Source organism: Tigriopus californicus, chromosome 10 (genome assembly GCF_007210705.1).
Source record: "Tigriopus californicus strain San Diego chromosome 10, Tcal_SD_v2.1, whole genome shotgun sequence".
Lineage (NCBI taxonomy): Eukaryota > Metazoa > Arthropoda > Copepoda > Harpacticoida > Harpacticidae > Tigriopus > Tigriopus californicus.
In genome coordinates, this window is record NC_081449.1 from 12,534,091 (window position 1) to 12,559,636 (window position 25,546).

General features: G+C 42.9%; 5 protein-coding genes across 5 annotated transcripts; 2 read left to right on the top strand and 3 right to left on the bottom strand.

Annotated features, from left to right (window-relative positions):
• Positions 1–3,164: 3,164 nt before the first annotated feature.
• LOC131889545 (high mobility group protein 20A-like) lies at positions 3,165–4,353 on the bottom strand. The gene has a single exon (XM_059238673.1). It carries the CDS (start codon positions 4,169–4,171, stop codon positions 3,212–3,214), a length of 960 nt encoding a protein of 319 aa, XP_059094656.1. The 5' UTR covers positions 4,172–4,353; the 3' UTR covers positions 3,165–3,211.
• A 136-nt stretch (positions 4,354–4,489) lies between these two features.
• LOC131889544 (beclin-1-like protein) lies at positions 4,490–6,163 on the top strand. Its single transcript, XM_059238672.1, has one exon. It carries the CDS (start codon positions 4,737–4,739, stop codon positions 6,108–6,110), a length of 1,374 nt encoding a protein of 457 aa, XP_059094655.1. The 5' UTR covers positions 4,490–4,736; the 3' UTR covers positions 6,111–6,163.
• On the bottom strand, positions 6,114–7,417 carry LOC131889546 (exosome complex component RRP41-like). Its single transcript, XM_059238674.1, has one exon. It carries the CDS (start codon positions 6,938–6,940, stop codon positions 6,167–6,169), a length of 774 nt encoding a protein of 257 aa, XP_059094657.1. The 5' UTR covers positions 6,941–7,417; the 3' UTR covers positions 6,114–6,166.
• Positions 7,418–8,651: 1,234 nt separating this feature from the next.
• LOC131889543 (serine/threonine-protein phosphatase 2A 65 kDa regulatory subunit A alpha isoform-like) lies at positions 8,652–13,113 on the top strand. Its single transcript, XM_059238670.1, has 8 exons — positions 8,652–9,056; positions 10,137–10,548; positions 10,619–10,779; positions 10,882–11,094; positions 11,170–11,384; positions 11,786–12,224; positions 12,569–12,803; positions 12,880–13,113. The coding sequence occupies exons 1-8, from the start codon at positions 8,955–8,957 to the stop codon at positions 12,888–12,890; spliced, it is 1,788 nt and encodes a 595-aa protein (XP_059094653.1). The 5' UTR covers positions 8,652–8,954; the 3' UTR covers positions 12,891–13,113.
• Positions 13,114–18,189: 5,076 nt separating this feature from the next.
• On the bottom strand, positions 18,190–23,819 carry LOC131889542 (uncharacterized). The gene is made up of 3 exons (XM_059238669.1): positions 23,364–23,819; positions 23,179–23,250; positions 18,190–20,850 (listed from the first exon to the last, which is right to left on the bottom strand). The coding sequence occupies exons 1-3, from the start codon at positions 23,501–23,503 to the stop codon at positions 18,762–18,764; spliced, it is 2,301 nt and encodes a 766-aa protein (XP_059094652.1). The 5' UTR covers positions 23,504–23,819; the 3' UTR covers positions 18,190–18,761.
• Positions 23,820–25,546: the final 1,727 nt, after the last annotated feature.

Here is a 25,546-nt window from a genome sequence, read left to right on the forward strand (position 1 = left end):
TGGCTGCCCCATCAACCTCAAAAGGCCCAACAGAGTGTTTCATTTTTCTCTTAGAGTTCGCATAAGAGAAAAATGCCTTCGGATTCGACCTGACCTCCTGAACCACCTTACTCTCAGTTTGTAACTGGTCATATTCGATGGAGGCCTTAATCTTACCCTGAACTACGTCCAACTTTTTTTGGAGACTAGCCACAATTACTGGATTCGAAGTGCTCTTCAGCCTTTTTGCTAGTTTGCAACTCTTTTTGAACAAAGTCTTCCTATATTTTGGAATTTTTGTCCGTGTACCTCCTTTCGGAACACATTAGAGATTGCTAAACTGGAGCAAAATTCCTTAAAAACTGAAACTAACTTATCAATGGCTGCATCTATGGACGATTCCTGTTTCAGAATTGAAATCAGGTCAAGTTCTTCTAATCTTTCTATAATCAACGGCCAATGTTCATCTTTGAACTTGAACTTAGCCAAACCGACCTTTTTGGCCGGTTTTACTCTAGAGCACGCCGGCTTTTGAGTAATGGTCGACCCTATCTCAAGAACATGATGATCTGACAGATTAGTAGGTGTCACATGGACATACTGGATCAGATCAGGGTCATTGGAAAAGACCAAGTCGAGAACGCTATTCTCTCTAGTGGCTACACCAACGTGCTGGGAGAAATTGCGCAAGATCGCGAATTCTTCCAGCTTTTCGAACGACTGAGATGTCGATTTCGAAATGGGAATATACCCATCAGGACTAACCTCCCACTCTACAACGCTAGCCGGAAAATTAAAGTCCCCTACAAAGAAAACCTTCGAGCAAACTGCCAGGTCCAACTCATTTCCAGTGAATTGGAGAGCTGACGAAAAAGAGCTTGCTGAACAAGAAGGGGGTCTATACATTGTAACAATAGACAAATCAAGACCTCGAAGATGACAAACTAAGACCTCTACTTCTCCATTCGACATTTGTACATGACTAATGTGCAAATCATTCCTAACATATAGGCATACGCCCCCATGTGGGAATATGGGATTATCAGGGCGTATCCTATCACAACGAACTAAGTTGAAACCAACTATGGTTAGTTCTTCATCTAAGACCCCTGGCCGAAGCCAGGTTTCTGTTATAGAGATGAATGCAATCTCTCTCTCAACGGCTAGTTCTTCTAAGATCTTAACTTTTGTGCTGTCTTTTTTAGAAATCAGACAATGCACGTTCAAATATAGCCCCTTTACGGGCCTCTCTTTTGACGGACCAAGTTCACAAGATCTTGGACCATCCTCTCCAACCGTAAAAAATCCCTCTTATCAACAAAGCTACGTTCTACTGGAGGCAATGCATGAGCTAATGGGGATGGTTGGGTTTGAGGAATGGGTTGGGCAGCTACATTTGAATAGGAACGTATTTTGGGAATAGGGGTGGGGCAAGGAATATTAGGGAGGAGAGTTTTTATAGGAATAGGGGTGGATTGGGTATTTGAAGGAAGAGGAGGGAATTGGGAGAGAGGGTGGGGGGTAGGAGGAGAGGGAGGGAGGAAGCTAAATGGGTTAAGGAAGGGGGGTGGGGTGGGATTAGGTTTAGGAATAGGGTCAGCTCTAAAACTACGAAACTGAGCTATCCTATTTCTCGGCTTTCTTTGCGTCCCTTCAACATGGACGGAGGTACACCGTACATTAAAGCATGTCTTAAGTCTCATGGACTGACGGCACATGTACGGGTGAAAAAAAGGACAATCTACCTTTGAACATCCCTTCTTACTATTGTACTTCTCAAGGCCGAACTTGAGAAGTTTTTGACACCATTTAGGGTGGTCAAACTGACAGCCTTTTCCTTCTTCAGGACAAGGCTGCTTTCGATAAACAGGACAGACTATTTTCTCTACAACTGTCTTTTCCTGCGCTTTTTCAAGAGGAGATACTACTTCAACTTCTACGTTGGTCAAATTAGTCGACTTCTCAGCTACTGGGTGAGCCTGTTCTTCAAGCAGCACTCTGGTTTCATTGACCCAAGCAACTAAAGCCTCTATAATAAATGGCTTATTGACTATGGAAGGATCCTTTCCAGCTAAGACCAGGTCCAAACATTGTCTAGCCTCTTTGCTGACTTTTCCAAAAATAGCTTTCATGATGAATGCAGGCGGAACTATCTTTGAGCAACAAAATCAAGAGACCAAGAGAAAGAAACGAACTAAAAGGCTATGCAATCTTGTCCTGATGTATAGGACAACAAAGCAAAATAGGAATGAACTACTTCAATCAAACTAAACATACAAATCTAAGATGGAGAGAGTAAACAAGAAGAAAGGGACAGAGAAAAGCAAGGAATCAAGAACATACGTAAACTAGGAATACAACACAAAAACACAGAAATAAACTCAACAAAGTGGTCTAACACAAAATAAAATCAATACACTAATGGACAATAAATTCTAACTCTAAAGGACCAATACAATCAAACTAAAGAACTACACATAACGATTTGGAACTAGAAAAACTACACTACAAATCAGAAAGAAACTGCTAAAGCTGGACATAAACATAAAAGAGCAATAAACTTATTAGGTTTTAAAGTAATTACGTCTTACCAAAGAGCCGTGAAAAACCAAACCTAATTGAGTGAATGACCCATATAAGTCATTGAGAAAGACTTCAATCCCTTGAATTATACAGTATTCAGTGTAGGTTCGAACGCTACCTAATCCTTTATGATTTTAAATGTCTCCATGCACTTTATCCTAACCCGGGAATAAAATATAACGTTAGTGACAGAAGAGGCATCATTTGTAAAATCTGATTTGATTTCAACCCCTCAGATTAAAAGTTCGTGAAGACCTTAAAATCCTCTTTTGTACTAAACCGAGCACTAGTACTCTATAATCTGCTGCCATGCTTACTTCGACGATTCTATTTACTAGATGATCCATTGATAAGTTTTAAGCGACATTTAGCTCGTTTTTCATCAACAATCCCAATCCCATTTGCACATCACTTGCGTAGTTTTAAAAAGGTGAAATACCGCCTTACACCGAGGATGCCCCAAGGACCCTTCGCGGGAGCGATCGGTGTTTTTAAATAACCGTTAATAAATGATTCTCAATAATCGAATTTAAACCTGGAGATGGTTGAAATGAAAAATTGAAAATTAACCATATCCAGGTTGAAGTGTTTTGACACTGTCATTTTCCCTCTACTAATTTGGTTTATTTTCCAAAAAGATTAGTGCTTTTTAGAGTTCAGTTTTTAGAGATTCGGAGATGGACGTTTGCGGATAGTTGAGCTGAGCAAAGCAACCTCTGACGTGTCCAATGAGAGCTTCGGACTTGGGCAAAGATTTATCCACTAGCATCTTGTGCAATTTGCGCATGAATTGATCCACATTGTCCATGGTGACAGGCTCTTTTTCTCCACGGGGAACTTCGCCCTTGAGCGATTGGACCACGGCTGATTTCAAAGCGTCCACATGCGACAGAATTAATGAAGAGTTCTGATTTTGCATATTGGTCTCCATCTCCAGCTTCCCGATGGCCGATTTCATGGTCTCTACGTGCTTGCCCAAAACCGCGTTTTGCTCCTCCATTTCACCCACTTGCTTCTTGAGTTGTCGTAGCTCACCTTCACGGGCTTTGTTGAACTCCAGGAACTCCTCCGTGAAGATGGGTAAGTCCAGACCGTTACTTTCATCCCGCGAGTCATCGTCCACTGGGGGTGGAGCGGCCTTGCTAGCGGCCAATTTCTCGGCCTTCTTGCTCTTCTTCTTGGGTGGAGCTCCTCCTTCTTTGGCCTCTTTTTCCTTGCGTTCGATGTTCTCCAGGTGCTTCTTGTAGTCTTCGGTGCCTTGATACTCGCTGAACTCCTTGTTGTATCGCTCCTTGTCTTGCTCAGCCTTTTCATGGTAGCGTTGCTTCTCCTCAGCCCCCAAAGTCGACCATTCTCCGGCGAGCTTCTTACTGATGTCGGCGAAAGAAATATCCGGTTGTTCTTTCCGGAGAGATTCCCGACGATCATTGAGGAAGTGAACGTATCCACTCAATGGTTGCTTGGGCGCTCCGGGTGCCTTCAGATATCGTTTCTTGCCCTTGGGCCAGCCTCGATTCTTGTTCGAGTCGTCACCCACTTGTGACGCCGCATTGTGATCTCCGTTGGTCTTGGCGATCTTTTCCGCTTTCGACGAAGTGGCCGCATCCATCGCCAAAGCTCAATGAGCAGGATTTCTCAACAAAAATCAATACTGATGCACAGAGTTCTTTAGAAAGCCAGCCACACACACACACACACACACACAAGCAATGAATGAGATGATACGTGAGAAAGGGTAGATATTTCCTTCGAATTAATCGTTGAATTATGGGTACGGAAGAGTTGAATCTTATGTGGCAAACACTTCTTTTATTTTGTCGACGAAGAATATTGTATTGTTTGAAGTGGCGAACAACTACAACATTTGGAACAGCTGACTCAATATTTGTCTTGTTTTGCCCTCCCTCTCTATATCTATCTATCTATCTCGTTCGAGATCGTAAGAGAGTGCATTACATTGCAAAGTGTTCTACGGTATTGACGTTGAAACGAACCCATCCCTGAATTTAGTGCTCCCAGGATTGACGTTCAGCCACTCTGTTGATTGCTCTGACAATGCCGTAGAACGGCTTGGAATGCGTATTAGGACGTTTCCTGGACAGATTTAGTTGTGTTTCCAGAGAGCCTTGCTCAATCAGTTATATACCAAACGTTGTCAGAATCTCTAGTAGACGATGGCATCCGCCCCCGTGAGAGCCCTATCCTCTCAGTCATCGAGGTTAAGTTCCCGCCCAGTCTCGGATCCCGAGGATAGGCTGGCCTTTTTTTCGTGTCAGCAATGCATGCAATCCATTCGAATCCATCCATCGTTCTACACCATGAATGAGCACACTCTAGCCGAGCTGACCCTGCCCCCCGTGAATCCCATGCCTCAGTTTGATTTCGAGCGGGCTCGTCGGGAGGCGGACGAAGCTGGCCACGAAATCCACGGTTTGGCTCCGCCCCTGCGCTTGGCGGAATCCCATACCCATGGATTCACGTTTGTCGATGAGCAAGGTGATAATGTGAGTCTGAGCCGGAAAATGCGGGAGACGGCCTTACTCTTTGATATGCTCTCTGAATCTGGCGAAGTCGACCATCCGTTGTGCGAGGAATGCGCTGATAATTTACTGGAGTCCATGGACCAGAAGCTCCGGGTAGCTGAGGAAGAAGCTCAAGAGTACAAGGCGTATCTCGAGAAGCTCGAGAGCGAGACCGAGGATGATAATCACATCCAATCGTTGGAAAAGGAGCTGGAAACGTTGGAGAACAAGGAGAAAACGCTCCGTGAAGAGTTGAAGACGCTAAGTGAGAAAACCACCAAGGCGGAAGGTGATCTAGAAAGAGAGATGAAAGCTAAAAAAGTGATCGTGGAACAGGAGCAAAAATATTGGAAGGAATACTCCAAGTTCAACCGCGAAATGCTGCTCAACGAAGACGAGAGCAAAACGGTGGATTGCCGTTTGAAGTACACCGAGAGTCAATTGGAGAAGCTCAAGCGTCTGAACATTTACAATGCCACTTTCGAGATCTGGTATACGGACCATTTCGGGACGATCAACGGCTTGCGCCTGGGTCGATCACCCTCCAAGCCGGTGGATTGGAACGAGATCAACGGGGCCTGGGGACACACGGCCTTACTCTTGTGGTGCTTGGCCAAGGCCATTCAAATGGAGCCCTTCCAACGCTATCAACTTGTGCCCTTTGGGAATTTTTCGTATTTGAAGCAGTTATCCGACGAAAAAACGTTGCCACTCTATGGAGCGGGCGGATTTCGCATGATTTTCGACTCCAAGTTTGACCACGCTATGGTGGCCTTCCTGGATTGTCTTCAGCAATTCGGGGACGAGGTCGAGAAAAGAGGCTTCCATCTGCCTTACGAGATGGAGCGGGGAAAAATCAAGGATAACAACACCAACAATTGGTACCCAATCAAGCTCCAATTCAACTCGGAAGACTCGTGGACCAAGGCGCTAAGGTACATGTTGACCAATTTGAAATGGGGCCTGGCGTTCGTGTGCACGAAGCAGGGGCTCCCCCAAGACTTATCCAAAAACAACTCGTCCTGATGATTAGGCATAGAGGCAATTTTTTTATTACAATACATTTCTCATCCATGTCACCATCAAGTTGCCTCCCAGCCCAAAAGCGACCCGCGTTTAGAAACGTGAGCTCGGACCTCCTTGTCCAAAATGTGATAGATATTTTGACAGCCCTCCATGGCCAGGTCCATAACCTTCTCCAGATGATCTACGTGAAAGCGTTGCGACATTTCGAGCAGCACAATTTCGCCAGATTTGGCCATCACGGCCACCGTCAACTCAGGTCCACCCGTCGTACTCTCCAGATTATTGATATCCACCACGGGTCGATCATTCATCAAACTAGCCGTACAGGCGCACACGTAATCCTTCATAGGAATCCCGGCGTCAATCAAAGCCAATGTTGCGGCATTCACGCACGCGCAATAGTTCCCGCCATCCGCCTGGAGAATCTCCACGTAGATATCAATCTGAGATCGGGGATACAACTCGGTCTTGATGGCGGCTTGGAAGGTCTGCCGCAAATGCATTGACATCTCTTGGGACTTGCGGTCTCCGCGGGGTCGCCGCTTCCGCTCGCCGGAACTAAACACGGCCGCCGAATACTGGCAATTGATTACGGCCTGCTCGTTCGACGTGGCTGTGAGAGTGGGGCGTGACGCGCCGCCCGCTCCATGACGATAGATCTCGTGGGGACCATACACGGCCGCCAGGACTTTGGTGTTGCCTTGCTCGAGGTAGGCGGAGCCGTCGGCTTGACCAAACACGCCCAACTTGCATTGAATGCGTCGGAGCTCATCGGCCTTACGTCCATCCAGACGAAGATTCTGTTCCGAGAGAAGTTCATAACCAGCCATAATGTGTCTGTGTCCTTAAAAGGGGGCTCTTCCAATTCAAATTGATGCCAGGATCATGATGGTCTTCTTTCCCACGTTTTTGTTTGTTTTGAAATTGGATGCACGTCATGATGTGGGTCACGTGGGTGCTTTCGAGATGTCCAGGGTGTCATTTCGAACAGGGCACGAGGAGTTTGAATTGGTTTTCGACTTCGAAGCGGCGCCACGAGCTTTGTTATCCAGGGATAATTAAATGGATAATCGGGATTCTAATGATAGGTTCTTTGATTCGAACAAAAAGCGAATGCAAGTAGAGTGGCGTGCAACTACGTATAACCATGGAAGAACGACTTCCAAAACCAATTCGAAACAGTCCCGAAATGATTGATATTAGAAGCATGTACATGAATGGTTCATACACAACACGTTGCAGTGAGATAGCAAGTTAGATCTTTTATTGCAGATTTAGTTGATTTATGATCAAATGTGTTTTCTTATTGTTCCTGTTCACGAGACGGCATCATATATTTTTCAAACGCCAATTATCAGAACAAAAGGCACCTTTGATGAAATTGATGTCAGTTTCTTCTTCGATGATGATCTTCCCTCAATCCCGACCTCTGGCGACCGGATAGCGAAACATCGGGGCCACTCATGGCCGTCAATCGGCCTCCGCCAGCCCCGAGCCTACCAAATCCAGGGTGTCACTTAACTCCCCTACTGATTTCACTTCTCACACCCAATAAAACGCCTGGTCCGTCTCCCATCCTCTCACTCCCTCAAACCATCCTCCATATCAACTCCAAATATGACAATCCTCGATTCTCGATTCTTCGTTCCATCTTCGGGTGACCGTGATGGCTCGTGTCCCGCCCCAGTGTGATCCTCTCCGTCACCTTAATCTTGTTCTCTTCCCCGCCTAGCCCGATTCAGCCCGCAGGTCTTTGCCCCTGTGCACTCACTGGCTGTGGGCCGCTATCTTTCTACCACCGTAGCAGAAGCCAGCCAGTCGAGCTGTTCTCGTTCCTCGCCGTTCACAATTCACCCTGGGCAGACTAAGCACTGCCAGGGAGTGACCGCGGAGGCCAGAATTTCCAATATTGGCTCCTTTTGAAACACACTTGCCAGGAAACGAAGGGATGACCTCCGACATTTCCTTGCTATTCAAGGATCAGAAAAACAGTTTGAGTTTTGTAACAAGAGTTGTTATAGTTTGCAATGTTTAGCCAATGTGTGTCACGAAAACACTTAAACATGTGGCAAAAGGCGAAAAAGCCGTTGCTTAAAGGGTTGTTCTATGGAGCCAAAATGAGCTGAATGTGCTTTTTCAAATTATGACTACATGGTCAGCTCAGGGCGAAAAAACTAGCACGAGTGCACTAATTTCCGTTCGACTTCCGTTCATTCTTCTCGTTTAATGCTCCGTGAAGATATGTCAAAATGCTATTCAAAGACGATCTTAAGTCAGTTTTATACTCTCAATGTTGTAATCTTCTCTTTTAGACTATCTTAATTTTGCAAAAGAAATAGTCTGCCCCAAAAGGGCCCAAGAAGGTCCAACCTTGATTCAATCGAAATACAAATATATCTCCCACCCCTAATCATTTTGGGCGCATTGGAATATGTTTTCTTCTCGATTCCATGTCTTGCAGTGCAACTTGAGCTGCACCAATGGCTACTTTTGAGCTCGAATTTGGCCGCCCACAGCCCTGATCAACTGGCAACACTGGCCGAGACGGCCGAAGCACACGACATTACAAGGAGAGAGAGAGACAGGAGAGACAAGAGAGTAAGGCTGTGAAGTCTTCAATTTCGACCCTGAGGCCAGCAGGATTCGCTTGTTGGTTGCGGAGCCATCGTGGAACCCGTCCGTGATTGATTGACCCCGGATTCTGTTGTTGGAGTGCCCGGATTGGACGCGTGAGCTCTTGAAACTCGAGCTCGAGAGTGCCGTGTGGGATCGAGTGCGTAGACATCAGCCAGGTGTCGTCGGTCGTTTGGGTGGATTGCTTGCTCCCTTGCTGATTGGTGGATCATGTCGGGTGGAGGCGTGTCCGACGGCAATGCGGCCGGGTCGGACGACTCGCTCTATCCGATTGCCGTGCTCATTGATGAGTTGCGGAACGAGGATGTCCAGGTGAGATGAAGACCCTGGATTGGTGTTTTTTTGGCAGAGGTTGAGGGGGTTGAGGGGTTGGCAAGAGGATTGAAAACCTTATCCAACCTCGTCGTTGACTTGATTTACGACTGCCCGTGGGCTCATAGGGGTTGAGCTTGTCATTCGTGACAATAGGGTAGAGCAAAATGGACGTATAGTTCCTTTTAGTACATTCGGCCCAGTACACAAGCTGGAACCAACCTCATGAAATGGCCAGACCAAGGATCCCTTGAACAGGAGGATTGGACATGACCACCATGGACACCATTGGCGGAGCAAGGCCACGCTGTGAGAACAAGATTTCAGCTCCCCCAAAGTCATAGGGGTGCTTCCATACATAATGAAAAAGCTATTTAAATGGAAAGAAAATCGTGCTTGCATGACAAAGTCTTGAGTTATCTTACTTTAAATGGAAAATGTTGATGTATTAAAAATCCTAGAGTTTTAAGAATGGGTAACTATGAATATAGTGAAAGATGTGCAGTTTGGTCTCAAATGCCAGTACCTTACGGCCCTTTTCCATTTATGCCTCGGTCAAAGAGCTGTGACAAAAAGCAAAATCGGTCTAGCTTCGCTGATGTACACTCCTCTAGTTAAAGATCCCTCTGCCCAGACTAAGGAGCCATGGACTAAGACATTCACAGTCCGGATTCGGCTCAAAGGGTGGAGCTTACCTCTTTCTTAGTTCTTAGGACAGATTAGAGCTGTGGCCGTGCTGCTCTTTCAAGCTTTGACGTGAGACTTTTATTTTTTCAACGTGGTAGTAGTGCACACATAGAAATATCGAAAGCTGTCAAGGAGGCTATGGAAATTACTGATCCATAGGGTATGCCTCTCTTTTTTTGTGCGACCCCGGGCTCTTGGCCCTAGAAAGGACTGAGACCGGAAATGGCCTGGTTTGGCATTTGCATGTCGTTCCAGTTAACTTGAAATAACGTGTACATCATCCATGCGGCCTGCCTTTATGATCCGACCGCCCAGATTTTGTCAATGGAAGAGTCATTGTATCCCAAAATTGCCTCTAGTCGGCTCATGTTTTGTCTCTCGCCTTGATTTTAGTTGCGTTTGAATTCGATCAAAAAATTGAGCACCATCGCTTTGGCGTTAGGCGTGGAACGTACGCGTTCCGAGTTGATTCCGTTCTTGACGGACACGATCTACGACGAGGATGAGGTGCTTTTGGCCTTGGCCGAGCAGTTGGGCACGTTTACGCCCTTGGTGGGTGGGACGGAGCACGTCCATTGTCTGCTTCCGCCCCTCGAGTCTTTGGCAACAGTCGAGGAGACCATTGTGCGCGATAAGGCCGTGGAAAGTCTGCGCATCATTGCTGAAGAACACTCGTCCGCGGACCTCGAGGCCCACTTTGTGCCCTTGGTCAAACGCCTAGCCACGGGAGATTGGTTCACGTCGCGCACATCAGGCTGCGGTCTCTTTGCCGTGGCTTATGCCCGCGTCTCTTCCAACGTGAAGGGTAAGCGGCAACGAGGCCGAACGCCATCATGATTCGGTGTGATTGACGTGTGTTTTATCCTTTCTTGTAGCTGATTTGCGAAGCCTGTTTAGGAATTTATGCCAGGATGACACGCCCATGGTGCGACGAGCCGCCTCGGGCAAGCTGGGAGAATTTGCCAAGGTGGTAGAGGTCGAGTTCTTGAAGTCCGATCTAATTCCCATGTTCATCAACCTGGCCATGGACGAGCAGGCAAGTGGCTTTCAATTTAATTCATATTTGTTATTCGCGTTGATTGAACTTTAATCCGAAGCCATGTCTGTGAAATTATACATTAATTACGATTGCTCCCAGGACTCCGTTCGACTTTTGGTAGTGGAATCGTGCGTGTCCATCTCGTCGCTGCTCCAAGCTGAGGATGTGGAACAGCTGGTGATGCCCACCTTGCGCAATTGCGCCGAGGACAAGTCGTGGCGAGTGCGATACACAGTGGCAGAGAAATTCACGGCCCTTCAAAAAGCCGTGGGGCCGGAGATTACCAAGACCGACTTGGTCCAGGCTTTCCAGGTACCCCATCACAATGACTTGCACAATGGCCTCTGAAACACTATTGTAGTATTCTCATCTTTTTCCCCCCATCAGAGCCTATTGAAGGACTGTGAGGCCGAGGTGCGAGCGGCTGCCGCCCATAAGGTCAGAGATTTCTGCCAGGCCTTGGACCCGAGTGTTCAGGAGTCTGTGATTATGAACAATGTCTTACCTTGCGTCAAGGAGTTGGTAGTGGACGCCAACCAGCACGTCAAATCCGCCCTAGCCTCTGTCATCATGGGGCTATCACCCATTCTGGGCAAGAACAAGTGAGTGGAACGAAATCTCAAAGGATTGGATTCTTCAAGGACCACTCAGTACTTAAGTACTTGGAAAAAAAATAGCAATGAGCAACCTACATTAGCGTTTGATCTTGGAACATTGGTGCTGCGTCGAGCCCGGACTCGAGTCTTTTACTCGATTTTGGAGGAATTGGCTGGCTCAAGTCTTTTAGAAAAGATTCGAATCCATGCTCGTCATTTTTTTTTATTTTTTCATCAAGCAGTTGACTTTTCTCTGTCATGAAATGACCATGTAAGAAAGCAGCCCTTCAATGATGTTTTCGTCGGACTTCTGTAGCTTACTAAAAACGAGATGAGTCTTAGTTGTTCAATCCCAGGTAGTTTGAACGAATCCTGATCGAATTTATTCCCGATTTTTCACCCCCCAGCACCATCGAACATCTTTTGCCCCTGTTCCTGAACCAGCTGAAGGATGAGTGTCCCGAGGTCCGGTTGAATATCATTTCCAATCTGGATTGTGTGAACGAAGTGATTGGTATTCAACAGCTCTCACAGTCGTTGTTGCCAGCCATCGTGGAGTTGGCAGAAGACTCGAAATGGCGGGTCCGCTTGGCCATCATCGAGTACATGCCCCTTTTGGCCGGACAACTGGGCGTGGAGTTCTTCGACGAGAAACTCAATGCCCTCTGCATGACTTGGCTCATTGATCACGTGTTTGCCATCCGCGAAGCCGCCACCAACAACTTGAAGAAGTTGGTGGAGCAATTTGGAACCGACTGGGCCCAACAGACCATCATTCCCAAGGTTGTGGCCATGGCTAGAGACCAGAACTACTTGCATCGCATGACTTGTCTCTTCTGTATCAATGTAAGTACCCCGCCGGATGGCCCAATTGAATTCATCTCGGAGCACAATCTCTTGTTTTGAGACTACAAAGTGATTTCGTTTCTCGCTTCACTGAAGGGGAAACTGAAATCTTTTGTCAACACGTCATTTTCTCGGGAAAAATTTAAGATTCTTGCCCGGTTTTTTTTCCCATCAAGATTCAATTTCAAAGACTTGAACCTTGAAGCCTTTTCACCAGAGTTGGTTGGCTATTCCAACTGTTTCAAGTAGTCATTTGTCATCTTCATACCCTAAATTAAACCTTCAAAGGCTCTATGCCCGGGGATCTTGAAACTATTCCTGACGTCCTTTTGCGATCAAAATAGGTATTGGCCGAGGCTTGTGGCGCAGACGTGATCGAAAGGCAAATGCTTCCCACCGTTCTCAACATGGCCCAAGACAGCGTGGCCAACGTGCGGTTCAACGTGGCCAAGACCCTGAGTGTGGTGGCCCCCAAACTGAACGCCTCCTGCTTCTCGTCGCAGATCAAGCCCGCTTTGAACAAACTAACGGAGGATACGGACTTTGATGTGCGATATTATGCTTCGGAAGCATCCATGGGTCAGTGATTGAATTGAATATTCGTCTGCTCTGAGACCTGTTTCATAATATGGCTACTCTTCTTATCGTCTTACAGTGTGTGCTTAGTAGACGAGGATGGCGGTTTTCATCGAGTGCCGTGAAGACGATCCGAATCCATATATTTGGATGAAATCGGCAATGCTAACAGCATCATCACCATCACTACCACTACAGCTGCTTCTGATTTCATATGTAGCAGTACACTAGACTTGGTAACAATTCTGTCTGTTCTAACACTCATTCTGGTAAACAACAATTACGAAAAAAAGATACTACCTACCACATGCGAGCCGCCAACGTCGTCATTACTTCCTTCTATATCATCAAATTAGTTCATGTCCCCTACATTAGTGTCCAATGATGATCCCCCTCTATCCTTTTTCGATGTACTATATTGTCAATATAACACTGAAATTATAATAACTCCCAAAATTGTCCATTGGCAGGGATGCAAGGGCCCAAAAGCCTTTGTCCCATTTTCTTTGCATAGGTAAGCACTGAATATTGGTAGAAACCTTGACAGTAGTTATAAAAGGGGGCTTCGGGAGCACTTCAACCTTTTTGATGGATGGGGGCCCTGGTTGAAAATCACCAAATTCTCATTTTTATTGCAGTTTTAATCAAGTATATTTTATGATAATGTAATGAATAATGTGTTGAAAATGTGGAGGGGGCTTTGGGGGTAATTCAACCTGGAAATGGTTCTTTTTTAAATTTTAATCTCAACTTTGGAATGGTTGGTTCTTTAAACTGTAATTCAATGTTATAAATACTAATTAACTATATTTTATCATGATTTTATGACGTCAAATATTGTAAACCTTTCAAAAACGTTCGTTTTTAAAAATTTTAGCTCAAAAATTTATTTTCAATGTCTTCATAACTTTACTGATAACAAACTAGCAACGAACCCAGTAGGCAGTAACTCAGGAAAAATTGCCTTCACAGCCAAGTCTTCAGAAAGGTTTTACATCCCTCCAAGTCCCTTGACTCAATGAAGATTGCAAAGTAGTGACATTTTGCCTCATTTTTTTATGATAATTATAAAGAAAATCCAAACCAGTTGTGCAGGCGATTAAAGCGAGTCAAACAAATAAACCGATAATTCAAATGCAGGGAAATAACCTTCTTGTCACACGCTTGCGCGAATAGCAAATGCCCCATCCAAGCTTAACTCAAGCACGGGCTTCGCCCCCCCGCGCAAGCGCGTGCAGCAGAGGGCACAGCAACAAGTGCTATGCCCGGGGAGGAGCCCTGGATTCAAAAACTCTACAGAAAATATCGTAATTCTACCAAATGCAAGACAACTCAATTTGAAATTGCTGAAAAGGGAGTTTTAGGGCTGCATGGGCAATTAGATGTTGCTCTCCTGTTTAATGAAAATATTTTGCACATCAGGATACCAGGAAAGGCTGATATATATGAAAACAAACTTACTGCTGGATTAGTAGCTTTGTTGTTACTGCCATTTGATGATTTCAAACGTTCAAAAATCACTCCCACAGATCAAGATATGTCTCAATATGTAGATATTATGAGTCGAACTGGTTTTCCATCTGTTAATAGTAAGAAATATCAGGTATACATAAAGTCAAGGCTACAATCAAGATCACAAAGCGCGCGCAGCAAGCTGCGTTCTACCACTCAGGACTCTGGGGAACGTGAAGATGATGTTTTTGAAGCTGCTAAAGAAATGCAAAATTTGTCTCTTGAAGAAGAAAAATTAGGTAAAGGAATTTATATGTACAAAAATCCTAAAGACTTAGAAGTAAGATTAATGATTATGATTGGATCAATGAAAGCTGGAAAGACAAGCAGAGAACCAAAAAGGGATGTTAGAAGGATTCTTGATGAAATGTTAAAAATGAATTATATCACACTCAAACAACATAAATTGTTGTATAAAAAAAAGTCAGGAATAGCAATGCAGCACCGCAAAGCATTACAAACACCCTTTTAATTGAAAACATGCTAAAGGTAAATAAACTTTCACAAAATGGATTATTCAATGCAAGTCAGCACAGCTGAATATAATAATGTTTCATTAATTGTTGACAAACCAGTATATAGATATGATTTTCATTCAAACCATCCTCTAATTTTGGGTAGAAATCCTGAAATTGGATTAAAAAGCATATTTCTATAGCACACATACCCCAATGTATCAGAAAATTATGTCAATTACATAGTAACTTTAACCTATAACAATCTCACTGTACCAATTACAATTCCAAAAGGAATGTATGAAATAAGTGCTCTCTCAAGATATTTAAACAAACAACTTTCTGATGAGTACAACAATCTTAATGAAATTTTTGGCAGCACTGCGCACCCACGTGAACATGAAAAAAAGAACTCTATTGCATTTAGGTGTAAATGAATCAACTTTTAAGTGTTATGTAAAATTGATGATAGAGGGAGCACAAATGGACTTTTTTGAAGGAAGTTTACATAAACTTTTAGGTTTGGAGCCTAAAGTATATGATCAACCTTATGAAGAAGGTACTGGTATAATTAACATCACTAGAGGTGTTGACCGAATTTTCACCCATTGTAATCTTGTTGAAAGAAATTATCAACTAGAAATGAAAGATGTATTGTTTGATATTTTGTCTTTTGCAGAACCAGGGTCTGCCATGCAAGAAAATTTAGAAATATCTTTTTCATTTAATCTTGTTGGAAAAGAGAGCTTTGACCAATTTGCCTCATTCAAATATGGCTTATAGCGAGAAATTCTATCAGGACTATATTTAGATGGATGAAGAGTTGCTATGATAGCATACTTGAAACATTCATTGTCAGTATTTTTTGAATTGATATAAGCTCCTGTTCTTATGAGAGTTTGTGGAAGTTTTATATATGAGGATCCTTCATTATTGTTGAATATCCTTTTTCTAAAAGTGGTTGAATGATCATATTGATCTGCTCACATAGTCATTTCCACACAGGCATGATATTGCCAACCAGATCCATTACCTTCAAACTCTTCGATTCTGTTAACAAAGTATGAGTGTGTAAGACTAAAGTAATTATCAAACATTGAAGCATCTGCTATTGGCATATGTCTTTTATTCTGAAAACCAGCTTCACAAAACCAGCTATTTTCTTTTTCTTTTGCATATCTAACTTTCATATTAGTATTCAATATAAATGATTCATATCTTTGGAAATAAACCTTCAGACATTTTTTTCACTTTCTTTTCATTTAAAATTTCTTTTACATCTTTTACAAAATTTCCAGTAGTTTTGGAAATTATGAATTTCCAAGTAAGTGCTGTTCCATAAGTTCTCCTAGTTGAAATGTCGCTAATATATCTTTTATCTTCATTTTGTAGGTTTTGTTGAGCAAGTGCTGTTTGGTTTCTATTGAGAAATGAGATTAAAGAGTTGCTCACATAATTAAATCCTTGAGATAACTTTTCACTCACCAAGTTAAATCCTTGTGTTAACTTATTCAACATTTTATTATAGAAATACATATCCTTAAATCATTTTTCTATTTGAGATATTTTGGGTAAAATTTTATTCAGTAAAGTAAAAAGTCTCATTGAATGAGACTATAGGTAATGGTACAGGTATTTTGCTTAGAGCACTTGCCAGTGCCAATTGCGGTGGTTTTGTTTATTGAGACTTGCACTAAGTAGCTGAGAGCTGTGCATGCAGCCTGCAGCAGTCTCGTTGAACGAGACTTATTGAAGTTATTGTACATCATAAACCAGAACTCTCGTTGAACAAAACTCTTAGAAGTAAAAAGTCTAATGAATTAGACTTACCATAAAGCGTTTTTTAAAAAGGTGAAATGGTTTTTTAAAAGGTGATATCAAGCCATTCTCAAGAATTGAATTTGAACCAGGGAATGGTTGAGATTAAAATTTAAAAAAAAAGAACCATTTCCAGGTTGAATTACCCCCAAAGCCCCCTCCACATTTTCAACACATTATTCATTACATTATAATAAAATATACTTGATTAAAACTGCAATGAAAATGAGAATTTGGTGATTTTCAACCAGGGCCCCATCCATCAAAAAGGTTGAAGTGCTCCCGAAGCCCCCTTCTATATAACTACTCTTGAAACCACTCCCCTCCCCCGCCCCTTTCACTTCCGAGATTTGTGATGCTGTACGATGAACACTCGACCCTACTAGAAAACACTCACTTGATCGACTTTTGCGGACGAGGGTTTTTGTATTTACGTTTGTGTTTAATAAATATTGCCATTTCATTTGACAAAAAATACATCCCGACACATTCCAAAATATTGTGTTGGCTAGAGCCACTATAATAGAAGAGTACGCGCATGAGATTTTTGGTCCCAAAACGTCGTTTCCATTGTACTGTGGTTCTTCAGTTCACCCCCAAGGCGGCTTTTCCTGTGTTATGTATTTACTTCATTGTTGTAAAACGTAGCAAAAAAATGAATTGTGTGCATTTTTTTAAAAAATCTATAATCTTTAAGGCCTTTAAAATGACAAATTAGTCGGGCCGGAAGGTTGACAATCTATGAAAACGCAACCCTGCTTCCGGCTGTGTTAACAGGGATGCCAAAATGTGCGCCTACAATATTTGTCATAGCAAATGTCAAGACTTAGTTTCTAATTCTAGGATGGAGTAAAAAACTCATTTTTTCAACGAAATATTTTTGTGTGCGTGTTGTTGAGTTAATGGGATGATGCTAGCTTCATCGCCTTTTTCTGATATGAGTTGGGCCATATTTGAAGTTCACTTTGGCAGTCCTGAAGGCAAGTCAAAGGTTTCTACGTTCAATGCACATGAGCCGGAAACGGCGATACTGAAGGGTGACTGTATATAGTTTTGTAAACTGTTTATAATGATGATGGTGAAAGATTATAGGTACAAACGGAGCCTATTTTCATTACATTTGTGTTATCATTTTTAGGGTTACTTGTCTACATTTATTCATCAAACGGATGTTTCGAGTATTGATTCAAACGTGTAGTCAAACTCGACCTGATTTAACCTAATGTTACCTCCCTGGTCTGACGCATAATGCAGGGATGTATGCCTGAAGGCGCGTTGGAATTTAGTAAAGAAGTTTGTGTCCGCCCATTCAGGAATGCCAAGTTCGTATCGGTGCATGTTTTTGAATGCCAACATTCTTGTTATTTCATGTTTTCAACAACACTTTCAATTTTTACTCCACTATCGATTCCATTAAACTTGACATTTTTAAACGAAGGAAATGAATATGAATGAAATTACACTTACCTCTACCTTAAGTTGAAGTTTGGCAAATGGTAGTTTAACAAAATGTACGCATCACTTTTGCCAATCTAGGGTAAGGTTGCATCAATTGTGAATCTGAACCTTCCGAATCATCTAAATTATTATATTTTACGGTCGTAGAGACTATAAAATTATAAAAATATTGCACCCGATTTATTTTCTTGCTACGTTTTACAACAATGAAGTAAATACATAACACAGGAACAGCCGCCTTGGGGGTGAACTGAAGAACCACAGTACAATGGAAACGACGTTTTGGGACCAAAAATCTCATGCGCGTACTCTTCTATTATAGTGGCTCTAAGCTCGGCGACATTTTTGAGAAGTTTCCCTTCGACTGAGAAACATTTGCTGTGCACCATAGCAGCCCATCTGAAGAACAAATACTTTTTTTCCTAATCATCCTAAATGAACATTCTCCTGAACGATGACGATGGCTATACAAAAACTAGATCGCAGATCAGAACACACCTCCTTTTGAGCTTGCAAAATACTTGGAGTCATTTTTGTCGTTAATTTTGATAGCTTGTATGTCCACAGTGATACAAAGATGAGTTAAGCACATGGTTCAAGACACAAACGAACATCAATGGTTCAATCTATTTCGGACGATTTATTATGAACCTTCGGCTCGCAATTTCAAGACCAACCCATCAAGAGAGTTGTATCCTTGAATGATTGGTAGGGTCACTCAATGATTGCTTGCCCACGATACCAAGAGACTCGCCATGACTCCCACAATGATTTGGGCTCTAATTATGCCACAACACGGATGGGCCTGAGAATAAGCATGTGTGAGCTTCTCGTGTTTGAACTCGTTTTCATCGCCGTCGTCGTTCTTCTTCGTCAAATCCGACTTGGTGGGAGGCATTTTCTTCTTCTTTCGCTTGCGCCTCTTCTCTTTGGTTCTCTCGGAAATACCTTTTTCCTTGGGGAATGTAAGCTGTTTCGTGACCACCGTGGAGGAAAGTATTTCATTGTCTCGGGGAAAAATGAGGGCTCTTTGGTCAATACTCATCCCGTCTGGCTCTCCATTCTCGCCGTTGCTGCTATCATTATAGTGATGGTAAACGAGCTCGGGGAATAATTGTGTAGAGTGCCTACTTCCATTGTCCACATAATTGTCAATGGCAATTTCCAAGAATGGTTCCTTAGCCGATCCAGTCGTCGAGGATGATCCTGTGTCTGAAGATAGTTCAGAAGCGCTAGAAACTGGAGAGCGCTCAAGCGAGGTCTCGGGTTCAATAGCTTTGTCTACCATCGACTTCCAGGGTTCTGGTTCAGCAACAGAACCAATTTCCAAGCCTGGTGTTGCCTTTATTTTGGGCTTCGAAAGCGAAGGATCAGAAGATTGACACTCGGCATCTGCTCCCGGTTCCTGTTCTACTTTTGGCTCTAGCATTTCGCCAGTTTTGTTTGACAATGCGAGATTCGATTGGGCTTTCATTGGTGGGCGCTCTGGTTCCGTTTCGGGATCTATGACAGGGGACAATTCTTCGTCATGTTGAGGCTCTACATACTTTTGTTCAACACTGAGATCACTTTTAGTGCTTGGATCCACTTCGGAAATAAGCCCTCTATCTTGCAAGTCGCCCTCGGGATCCGCTTCAGGCTCTGCTTTCGGCAAATTCAAGTCGGATTGAGCCTCTACAGGTTCGGTCTCGGCCATTGGATCGTCTTGTTCTGCTGACTTGGTTTCATTTACCGACTCGAAATGATTTGGCTCAACTTGTGATGATATATTTTTGGGATCAAATGACTTTTCTACTTCCGAATCCACCAATTCAGGCTGAAATGTTGAAACATTTTCAGCCTCAAGACCGGCCTCTAAATCTGGTTCCAAAGCAGTTTCTGGTTCAGCTTCGGAAGTTGAACCTTCGGGGTACGTGCTATTTGACGATTGCCGTGTTCCAATTGCTGAGGTAGTATTTGAAGTCATTATTTCCGACATGCCATCGCCCTCGGATTCAACTTTGGGAAAAGGACCTTCCGTAATAAGGTTATCTTGCGTTGGAATTGGAGTGTTCCATTTGGTGGACATACCAGATGTGCCACTTTCCTCGCGAGATGCTACATCTGCTCCCTCGAGATCTTGAGCTGCAGCCATCTTCATTTTGTCATTAGCGCTCGTTCCGTGAGCAATTATATTAGGGGCCACATGCGTTCCATTCGATTTCAGTTCGATTAGTTTCTTGAAGGTATGTAAGGTTGCGATCCAGGATTTGTTCTCCTCCTCGTCGAGCTCGTCGAGTTGGAAAATCCCGGCCAAAAGGTCAACTTTCTCGTTGCCTTCCTCGTCTTCCTCTTCATTCGGAGTGATTCCTTCATTAATTGCAATGTCAGCACAAGCTCGGGCTTCCAATTGAGGACCGCAAGCAGAGTCCATCCGATCGTCGTTGGAACAAGGCCAAACGTGACTTCCCATGACATATTTCCAACGGATAGCGCAATGGTCGCAAGTGAAATTTTCGGGCAATTGATACGTCAATTTATACACCTCTTTGGGGCTCTTGGCTTGAGGAACGAAGAACTTGCTCTCCAAAGAATCTGAACCCGTCTGATTAAGCACGATCACGTCAAGACAATCTGTGTCTGGGCACAATTCCAGCTCAAAATGGCCCCTTCGGTTGTTAAGCAACTCCACTTGGACCTCGAAGCTTTGACCAGTCACATAGTGGCGTGTCACTATCCCGCGACCGAATTGACCGCCATCCTCATGCGGACGAGGAGTTGGCAAGTCAAAGGCATCGCCACAAACTCCACATCGACCCTTGTTTTTCCTGCAAATTTAACGAGTTTGTATGAACTTTGATACAAGATCGATGAAATAATGGGCAAAGATCTCCTGACTATAAACTAACTGTTTCAACAATTATGTTTGGAAATATGTATTTTCTCGATCAAGCTGGGACTCCATTTTTCCTTATAGAACAGTCTAACACCTAACGAAGCTCCCAACATTATTTCAATGGTCTGGACAACGTTTTGACAGAGCATAATAATGTTTGCTCTTCCTTTGAATCCAAATTCTAGGCACTCGGTCTTGAAATAAGTTTTAGATATTGACTATTATTAATCATGTAATAGGAGTGAATATAATTTTTAAGAAAATAAAAGTTTTAAATAAATTATGTGATCAAGAGCACATTTACCGTAAGTCATCAAAAAATACAAACTACAAAAATCAACCCGAACGAGTTTTTGTGTCAGGGTGTACGGTTGTTGGGCGGAAAAGACTTCAGCAATGGATTTAAATTTAGAGCATAACATATAGTTATTCAAATAATGTGTTTCTATAATATAACTTCATCATGCTGTGAGAAAATTGCCTTCAACATTCTTGCAAGCAAAAAATGAGCAAACAAATCAACCCAATCTTGCGAGTCCTTCGAGAACAAATTAAAGGCTCATTTCACTGCCCGAAAGGTTTGCTTGTCATTACAAAAATTTTTAAAAGGCAAAGCTGGCGGTCAGTCAGGATTGAAAACTAGGTAGATCAACTAACATACCAAAATATCAGTACGATATTCCTAAGATTTTAAAGGCCTGAACACTGTCATATCCACATGTGTTAATAACTTGACACTAAGATAGGCCGAGCGATAACATGTAAGGCTGACAATTGGGCGCCACAAGGAGATATTTGGGTCAATACCAAATCCATGGAAATTCAAAGGCAGCAAATGACTACGACACTTTGGTCACACAAATCCCAAACACACTTTCAAGATCTGAGGAACCAAAATCGAATGTGTCTCGGTATATAGAGCTCGCCGGATTACAACAACTGGCAATCTTAAACCATCACATCAAATAGCCATCATACCAGGAAAAGGCCATTTCGATTCTTGGTCAAATAAAACGTATTTTCTCAGTTTTGTTGACATTTTTAAAACGTCTATGCGGCCAAGTTTGGAGCCTTTGGCTTCAAAAAGACATAAATACGTTGGAAAAAGTCCAACCAATGGTTTTCAGAGTGATTATTGGGCTCTTAGAATCATAGGAACGATAACTCAGTGGCATAGGCCTCACAAAAATGAAGACGAGAAAAGAACAAATAGATACCAACTAAGTGTTCAAAATAATTGAAGGTTGGAAAGATCATTTGAGATCTGAACATTGAACTACATCGGTCACTCAAAATCGTAACAAGAGGCCAAACCCCAGCAAACCTGGCAATAAATCAGTCGAGATTGGACGTTCGAAAGAACTTTCTTACAATTCGATTGTTGATTTATTCAGTGTCTGAGTCAGACGCAACTTGTCAAACGCTGAAGTCCTTTCCATCCTAATTTGATATTTATTATTATCCAAGATTCACAAGACCGTTTGGAACCTACAACCAATTTTTCTTATACCTTCACATACATATTTTCCAAATAACCATAACTTAGTTCCCAAGATTGAAAAAATCCTTTTAATACCTGGTAATATCCATTCATCAAATACTTACGACAATTTGTTCCTTTACTCAGCTTGGGCTCTTGAATGCCTTTCCTTGCAATCTTCAGTGATGATCTGTAAATTAGCCCTAAAAATTGTCTCGAGTCCCGTCGAGTCCCGTCGAGTCTTCACTAAGACTCTCACTCAAATCGCATTAGTCATTCTGAGCCAAGAGTCGAATCTTTGAAACGAATCTCAAGTCTTCCAATAAATAACAGTCAGCTGAAAACTCTCTTATTTCAAGTGAAAGTGACGAATATACTCGTTCAATGCCCAATCAACCACGATTTGGAAATCGTTTGCATCATTATCCCTCACAATTTGAAAAAGTCAGCCACTATTAATGTCTCGCGAGCTATTCTTGGCTCGAGACATGTGAAAATGACTCGAGTTTTAGAATGTCTACATTGAATACAGTGAATGGCCCTAGTGTCAACGACTCTATAGAGTGTAATTTCAACCTAAAAACTCTCTAAGCCCCGACGAAAGGGCGCATCCACCCAAAAGGCTGAATCTATAGTCGAAGACTTCATGCCAAAGCATGCTTCCCACAAACATTAAACGGATCCCTTTCAACTCAGCTACAAAGCCATAAGGGAGGAATTACACAGAACACCCGTGTTGAACTACAAATTTGAACCAGAGAGAGTGAGCGAAACACTTACTTCCACATTCTGGTGAATCCTCCGCAATCAGATTTAGCGTCGTCTTTGTCTTGAGGCGCGAAGAAGCCGAGTCTAAGAAGTACGTAGTGGGAGATGAAAGAGAATGAAAAGGGATGAGCTTCACACTCCCTTTCAACTCGTAATTACTTTAGCTTATCAACAAAAGTGAGCTGTAATGAGCGTACCTCCACATGGATCCACGAGAGGGCGGTTCCATGAGTCTGCCAACCCCAAGGATTTCCGCTTCCTTTTCTTCTTGCCCCAAAGAGGACCTCGAACAAGTCACAATAACGATAAGACAACAAAGGCTTGATAAAACCGCCATCAATACTTCGAATCGTGGGTGTTCTTTTGCGATCCTTTCGGATCACCTATCTGTCACTCAGACTTCTGAAGGCAAACTAATTCGTTCAATCCCCGGGTCTTTGAGTAAGATGATTGTTTCCATGATCGTCAGCGCCGTCGTCTTCTCTCCTCCTTCTCGTCCTTCTCCTCCATCCATTCTCGAGTGTGAGCTTTCGCATCCCTCTCTCATGCTTGGAACATGGTTTGAATAGGTGAATGGAACCAAAGAAACTCCAGGTTGACACGAGCGAGTTCCAAATTCTGTCTACTCTCCGACGAACGACGAATAACGTGGTTGATGGAGGATGGAGAATGGAGGTCGGAGGTTGGAGGGAGACAGGGACTCGAAATGTCGGTCCACGTCGTCCTCTTTGAACCGACGTTGTCAAGGGATTCGGCCACTCTTCTCGCTTTAATGCCGATCCACTCATGTCTCGATTGCCTCCGTTTCGTTTCTAAGGATTTGAAAGGCTTTTTTTTGTAAGAACTTCACCATGTGAAATCCTCGTCAAAGATCATTGCTCATTGAAATGTATTCATCAGATTCTCTTCAGGGGCAGAATCGAGTCCGAACTTCCCGTTTTACGTGAAAGGCTAATTCTGGTAAAAAAAAATAAAAAAGTAAATAAGCTAACCAAACCTATGAGGAGACGTATAATCGATTCCTCTTTGGCTGATTTGGTGTCTGAATGGACAGCTTTCGATCGGAATAGCAATTTTGATGGACGCCTATAAATGTTGAGCCTATAAATGTTGAGCCCCACCACCTTACATACAGTCCATGTCGGGGGTTCCAATACATAAACCAATCAAGTCGTGCAAGTGAATACAAGACAACTTATGCAAAGGAGACGAAGATTCAATGATCGCATCTGCAGCCCTAATCTGTACATAAACTTAGAGTCAATCACGTCAAAAGTTCACGTGACGGTAATGGCGCTCGCAAGGCCAAAGTTTTTTTGGGACTGACTTGGTATTTTGGTAATGCCCACTCACACTATGAACGTAGTTAAGCATCTGCTCATAAAAGTCCTTGGAATAAAACAAAAAAAGAGATCTTGGAACCAAGCATTCTCATCATGCCATGTCCTAGTTCAGGATGCATGTTCCACAGCCATTAATCTTGGCTGGTGGTCTCAAGGACACTTGGATTCCAAAGTCTAGGTCATTTCGGTGCCAGGACCGTGCACGTCGAATGGATGGTTTGACTGAAAGTGGCACCCGAGGCAAAACTCGAAGATAATGAAGATGGTGGTTGAAGACCAATGGATATAGTCAGGGGCACTTGGTTGATTTGCGTATTTGTTTGGCATTGAGTTCGTTACTGATGTTGAGTGCTTTATTCTTTAATTAGGAGTGTGAACATAGTGGTTCAGCAATGATACATCCATTGTTTGAATGAATGGCGTTCAATGAGGACATTTATCCAAAAGGAGTTGGACTTTGAGTATGTCTGTCAGTTGTCTTTGAACCACATTTGGAATCCATTTGGATCATACTTTATCCCCTACACCTCATAAATGACAATTTTCAAGGCATTTTCATCAAGAATAGTAAATCATAAATACATCATTACGATCTTTACCCATCAAAAAAGCATATTCTATTTGTTGACTAGCAGAGCACATCCTCACAATTTTTGCGACCTAGCTCCATACAATAGTTAAACTTGTGAAGCAGTTGGTTTTATAATGTTAAGACAGAATAGGATCAACGGATTTTCCGTTGGCCAAAGATCAGCAAAAAGCTCCAACGAGTTTGAGACAAAGAAGTATTAGAGAAACAAGATCAATTGTCCAAGACAGAGACAAGATTAAGTGGGACATGCGTTGGAATAACATCATCAATAAGATTGGTTGTAACAAGATCACTGAAAAAATGTTCAGACTCGGACGGAAAATTTACGGCATTCTGAATTCTAATCCAACAAACTCGGCACGGCTTTTCACTCTAATAAAGATTGCTTGAACACCTTTGACAAATCACAAGTTCGAGATCACATTTCAATAGGTTATAAGTACCC